The sequence below is a fragment of the Drosophila subobscura genome, chromosome U (genome assembly GCF_008121235.1).
Source record: "Drosophila subobscura isolate 14011-0131.10 chromosome U, UCBerk_Dsub_1.0, whole genome shotgun sequence".
NCBI classification, from domain to species: domain Eukaryota; kingdom Metazoa; phylum Arthropoda; class Insecta; order Diptera; family Drosophilidae; genus Drosophila; species Drosophila subobscura.
The window spans coordinates 10911081-10917598 of NC_048534.1; the positions used below are offsets into that span (position 1 = coordinate 10911081).

The 6518-nt window shown below is 43.1% G+C and overlaps 1 protein-coding gene across 1 annotated transcript; it reads right to left on the reverse strand.

Annotated features, from left to right (window-relative positions):
* Positions 1-3874: 3874 nt before the first annotated feature.
* LOC117900509 lies at positions 3875-4801 on the reverse strand. The gene has a single exon (XM_034810902.1). It carries the CDS (start codon positions 4767-4769, stop codon positions 3912-3914), a length of 858 nt encoding a protein of 285 aa, XP_034666793.1. The 5' UTR covers positions 4770-4801; the 3' UTR covers positions 3875-3911.
* Positions 4802-6518: the final 1717 nt, after the last annotated feature.

Below are 6518 nucleotides of genomic sequence, written 5' to 3' on the forward strand. Positions count from 1 at the left end.
TCATACGCAACTGCTCCGCGCTGTGCCGCCGCCTGTACCGTATATCCACACCCCCGCTCCCCCGCCAAGAAAAGCTCTCTCCACCGTCCGATTGTCGGCATCTGTCGCCCCCAGAGCTGGCACCGTCTCATGCTCGTTTGTGTGCGTTGGCTGCCTCGGACTGGCTCCTCACCTTGTTTAATGCATGAGCACGAATCGGGCTGGTGAAAAGTTACCCAACCCCATGGCCGGACACGCAGCTGACAGCGGGGGTGGAGGTGGCGCAATCACACGTCAATTTCGAGAAGGATTAGATGCTCGAGTGCTGGGCATTGACCAAAGAGCCCTCCCATTCCGTTTTAATCCTTTGGGGTAGGCTTAGTTGACACTTCATTCCGTTTATCCTGTCTTCCGATTTTCCAATTTTCACACCGCAGACTTTTCTCCTTTCCTGCAACTCACTTTGCGGTCAATCGTGGCACATTACTCATAGGCCTTGTCGCTCTCGCACAAGTGCTTAATGGCTGCTTCGGCGTCAGTGTGGGGTCAATGTGTGCGGGGGCTATGGTTAGGTTTATTATCCCTTTGGGCCCACTTGCCACTCATCAGTCCATCATCAATAAGGGCGTAACCGTACGTATGTACGTGTGGGAAGGAAGAGGACGGCTGCCTCTTGGGTCGATCGAAATCATTAAATCACTGCAGATGCGTTAGGGTCTACAAATCAGAAGAAATCAGAGTAGATGCATACAAACGCTAATACCAGAAAAATCATAAATTATGTGTAACTCGGTTGAAGGGAAATATACATTTTGGGTCTAGATTTTTCCTTGGATGTAATCTTTGCGCTTGTAACTATTTAAATCTGATGTTTATCCACTTATTGCTGTGCTGTGCCTTTTGCTTCAATTCCTTATACGGGTTCTTGCCTTATCTACATACATTTACATACATATGTACATATGTATGTATGTATGTACATATTATGTACATTTTCTGCTGCCCACACTTTGGGTCTGGCGCACTCGAGTGAGCGTAACAAAGGCGGAAACACACACAAAAACTTGCACACTTAAAGTTAACTTAAAGTTATGGCTGCCACGCCCACATCTATCTGGTCGGCCAGACAAAGAATACAAAAATGATATAAATCTTTTTTTCATGTTCTCTTTTGTTTGATTTTGTTGGTATGTTTTGGGCTCAAAGCTAGGCGTAGAGCTGGCCAATGAAATATTTCAATTTCAATATTGACAACGAAAGTTCTTCCTTTTTTCCATCAGATGATGTTGAGTACTTTCTCATACACTAACAAATAAATCTATCAATGATATTCAAAGCACTAAAGATGTGCCTGAGGCTTGAAGGCTGAAAGTTTCAAATTGCAAAATAATATTAAATGAAGTACAATTTCTAAGCGTTAAGAATGTTCAGTTAACCGCATGACAACTTGTAATTTTGACATATTTTTGCTGTCCATAATTGAGTTTACCACAAAAATAGTTGATTGCTGCACTTGTTGGTCATTTCATGTTTTTTCCTTCTCCTTCCCAGCTTTAATTGGAGCAGCATTCATCTGCTGTTCTGCTGCCACCATCTTTGAGCACTTGAAATATTTGCAGCTTGATTTTGAATACTTGAAACTCGCAAATGCTTTGCCTAAGTTAAGACCAAACTGAGCTTTGGCTACGCTCCAAAACAAGTCCCCACGTCGAGGAGCAGCTGCTGCAAGTGTCCTCAAATCTATGAGCATAAAACTGATAAAAATAAACTGATGTCGTGGTTGTCAACAAGCAGCAGCAGAAGTGACAACAGGGAAAGCGATGGCAGTGGCAGAATTGGCAACAAAGCGAACCAGCAAAGTGGCAACGAATTTCCGCTGTTCTTGGCTAAGCGGTTTTCAACCAAAATGTGAGTTAAATTTCTCTGGAGTTCTACGGCTTAAGTTTAAAAATTGTTAGAGTTGAAGAAGTTTTTCCTTAGCCAGCAAAAGGCTCACCAAATAATCTTCAAATCATAATTTTAATTACAAATTTGTTAACATTTTCATGCGCTTAAAGTTCCCCTAAGTTAGTGAAATATTTTGGTAAAGTTTTATAATTAAATTTATTTGCAATTCAAATTTCTGTTCCGCTATTTCACTTCTGCGTTTTCTGCGTTTTCCATGGCATTTGATTTGATCGGCTTGCAGTTGTGTCTCCAACTATAAAATCAATTATATTTTTGCCTTTTATTCTCCTCTGCACTTATTTATTGGCGTGGTTTTTACACCATCCAAAGGCATTTTCAACAAAATCATTGATTTTTAATATTTACAGACCCATAAATGCTGCGTCGGATATTTATATTTTCCACATATTATATTTATATATTCAAAACATTCTTATTTATTGCAGGTATTTGAACTTTTTATGACGAATGTTTTTGAGAGAAAAGGAAAAAGGTTTTTTTAGGTATCGAAAAATGTTTTACATCGGATTTATGCATTTGTTTTCCTTATTTTATAAAGGAATCATTTCGAGCAGATTTTATGTTGTTATATTCAAGCAGTGTTTTTTTTTTTTGAGACATTTCATTTATTTTATTGTGGCGCCTACAGACAATTGTCAGCCTTTCCTTTCAGAGAACCATTTCCCCCATCACTTCAACTCGTTGCACAGCCAAAGTGCTTAAATTAAACACAATCTTTCTGTACATTTTACCCCGCTTCGCTGCGCTGGACAATCAGTATTTATATTAGATTTAATTAGCATTTTGTACGCTTTGTCTGCGGACTGAACTGCGGGAACGTGCGCTAATAAAAGTCCTTTCAAATTACACAGACATTGTTTCTCAGCTTGTTAACTTCTGGCGCCATTTGTAAGGTTTTAATGAAGGCAAAGTAAAAAAAAAGTACTCGAGATCTCTGGCAGCGCGACACCAACCCATCTCTGGCACAGTTCAGCAATGGCTGATGATTTCTACTGAAAAGAGCTTTAAAGTAAAAAAAAAGGATTAAATAAAAACGATGGAAACTCCTTCCTTCTTCGTGTTACATTTTCTTTCATGGATGTAGGTTAAAGAGCTGCAAAATTAAGTAAAAAAGCGACAAGGAAACGGCCATGGCTCTGTGCGTGTCATAAAAGTGTCGCAAAAGAGAAACCGAAATTAAATTACTTCAACCTTTGATGCTGCACCATAACAGAAAATGCATTTTCTTTCGACTTCAGTTGTGTAAAAGAGATGAACCCATATTGTTTTTGATCAAACAACAACATCGAAATCAGCAAATAAACGCTCCCCTGCAAAAGTAAGTGTGGAACCTAATCAGGGAACATGTTAAAAGCTGTTTGAAGTCTCCAAAACCTTAACAGCGACCAGAGCGCTGTTGCAAGGGAATTTTCAGTGTGATGGAGAATGCTGCCATCGAACATGCTCGAAGTTGCAAGCGGACATGTCTCTCAATGGTTCGCTTGTGTGGAACAAACACAACTTCCACATTCCATGCGTTGTGAAACTAAGGCTCTTTTTTTGTTGTCTGCGGAAATGTGACCTTAGGCCTAACGAAATCAATTTGAAATTTTCATTGAGCTCTCGAACTTTTTCAGTGGCTTAGCAGCACTTAACGCTCTGGCGGAGGGACCCACAATCACACTCGTCCTTGACCAAGCATTTTTGAGGCCTTGGGGAATTTTGTGCTCCAGAAACTTTCCCATGCAAAAGGCAAAAGTTTTAAGTAGTAGCTTAAATTTTATATTTCAACTCAATTTTATTATTTGCAGCGGTTGCTGCCTTTGCCTTTTGCTGTTTGGAAAGTTTAAATGTTTGCAGAGAGAAATTTATTTCAATTATAAAATATGCTCGGTCCCTGAACGGCACTCTGTGGCCGGTTGGATGATGTGCAATGGCTGTGCGTGGCTGCTTTTTTAGCTGGATTTATTATTTGATGTACAAAATTATGGATCTGTGCCCTTGCGGTCACTCTGCAATATTCCGCTGCTGTTATTTTTCCTGCGCTTTTCCCTGCCCCCATGGGCGTACCGCACGCAGCCAGTCGGACCTGGAGAGTCTACATCCCGCGACCTAGGAATGCAGTACTTTAGGCTGTTGCGAGACTTGAGCGGAGTTTTTACAGGCTCAACATTCACGTCGACATCCCCCCTGGCGCGACGATTGCGTTTTCGTATGATGGCGTTTTTATCGGTTGTGACCACGCGCTCGTAGAGCTGCGACAGTTCCTCGGACAGCTTCGCTTGGTATGCGTTTAGGTTGTCCTGATGGGCGAGGCTGTAGACGAACTCTTCGATGTTGATGGAGGCCAGCGTTTGCAGCAGCAGTTCCAGGTTGACGCGACGGAGGGACAGTTCATTGAGCTGCTCCAGCATGCGCATGAGGCACAATCGCTGTTCCGGCACTAGTGCCGCGCTGAGGAACATCAGCCGCAGCACCTTGAACATGTTGCATGGATCCAACGGATCGATAGCCATGCCGCAGCGATCATACAAACTGTCGTAGATCTCCAAATCATGCACTTCGGTGTACGGTGCCTTCACCCGCTGCAACACTCTCCACGCGGGATCTCGCGTGAAGCCCCTCAGCGGTTGGCCCTGCCTGTACGCCATGTGCCAGAGCGTGGAAAGCATGGAGAGATTGGTGCAGCGGAAGAGGTAAGCCAGTGCCACCAGCAGGCAGCGATTCCGATGACAGTCACATTTTTCCTTCTTGCGGGATATGCAGAGGCGTGGCTCTGTGAGCACCACCAGCTTTTCCTGCTGACAGCGTGAAGGAAAGCAGCTGTGGCAGCAGGCGCACATTATCTATAATTTTGTATGCTCCAAAAAAGGGATTTAAATTTAAAAAAAATGAAATAAGAACAAGCTACTCAGTTTCTCTTATTTGTTGCCTTGTAAGCACTAGAGTGCAGACCTGCTGGCAGCTTTAATTTATATTCCAGCTGCTGTAAAGCGTTTAGAGAGCAACTAACGACAGCTCAAGTAACCCAGTTTCATTGGCGCTTACAGCTGTATAATCCTTGGAGACGTCATGTCAGTGGGTTGTCTTACCAACACATGCAAATTGAAGTGCTCAAGCAAAGGGCCAAAGTCTGATCCAATTTCAATTGCTTAATCCACCATGACTGACACTAAGAGCGAGCTTGAAAGATGGTTGCAGATGGGGGCAACCCCGTGGTTGCAACTTGTGGAGAGTGTTGGCCGCACATCAAATACTTGGGATTGCCATTGAATTACGCACATGAACCCATCTTTGTCTGTCTGTCAACATATCAAGTTACATTTCGCTGTGTGTGAAGATGAAGCTGGTCAAAAGCACTCCTCCTCTCATCCGGAAACCAAGTGCAGAAGATATTGTACAGAAAATCACAATGTTGACCCTTTTTTATAGCCAAAAAATAAATAACCTCAAGCTGCGTTTGCTTAAGTTTTCTGTGCGCACAGATTTTACGACGAGGGGAGAACCAGAACATGTACTTTACTGCCACATAACTCTTCAAGGATCGGCTTAGTGGGCTCCAAGCGATTGTGGATTGCACTTTAAGCGAAAAGACAGCCTTTATGTACACAAAAACCCCAGGCTGACATGCAAAAAGAACGAAGGAATAAAAAATCGAATGAAATTCATTAAAAGTCATTTAAGGCGTAATTGTTTTTTACACTCTTGCTTGAGGCTACTGTCCATATCAGATGCAGTTTGGGCAGCTCAGGGAGTTTCCATAAAGGTGAATAAATATATTTTTAAATAAACTCCAAGCAAATATTTGCCTGATCTTTTCACAGAGTGTTCCAGCATTCGTTGCATTAACCCCAAAACCCGCTGACTTTTTTTTGCTTTTTCGCTTACGTTTACCAATAAAGAACGCTGCCAGGGCTGCTGACAGAAGCGCAATGCGGTTTAATTAGTGCAACTGACAGCGCGAAAAAGGAGGAAATGGAGCGTTGCACTTTGCTTTTGTATGTCGCCCAGTCTGCTGCGGTCAGGATTGTGTTAAAAATGAAGAATTAAATGTGCAAACTTAAAGGGGATTGGTCTGCAGCTGAGGTTCCAGTACGGGCAAATGGCTTGTGTCAAACGTAAGCTGCTGAGAACAAGCAAACAAACATATCTGATGCCAACAAACTCATCTTGTTGCCTGTGGTGCGTGACTTCGTGGCAATGTAGCAGTTCCAGTGGAACTCCACCGCTGAGGGGCTTCACGCGAGATCCCGCGTGGAGAGTGTTGGAGCGGGTGAAGGCACCGCACCGTACACCGAAGTGCATGACTTGGAGATCTACGACAGTTTGTATGATCGCTGCGATGTAGCTATCGATCCGTTGGATCCATGCAACATGTTCAAGGTGCTGCGCCTGATGTTCAATTCTACGACCGTCCAGAACATAACAGAATTTCTCAGAGCTCTCCCTCACTGCCTATTTGACTTTAATGCATTTTTAATTCTTGCATGCGGAACTCTCCGACTGCATCTGTAGCTGCTTGAGTGTGAGGTTGTCTGTGTGTGTGAATGTACCGCTGGGTTACTTTGCAGCCTCCACGAAGGCCAGCGCCA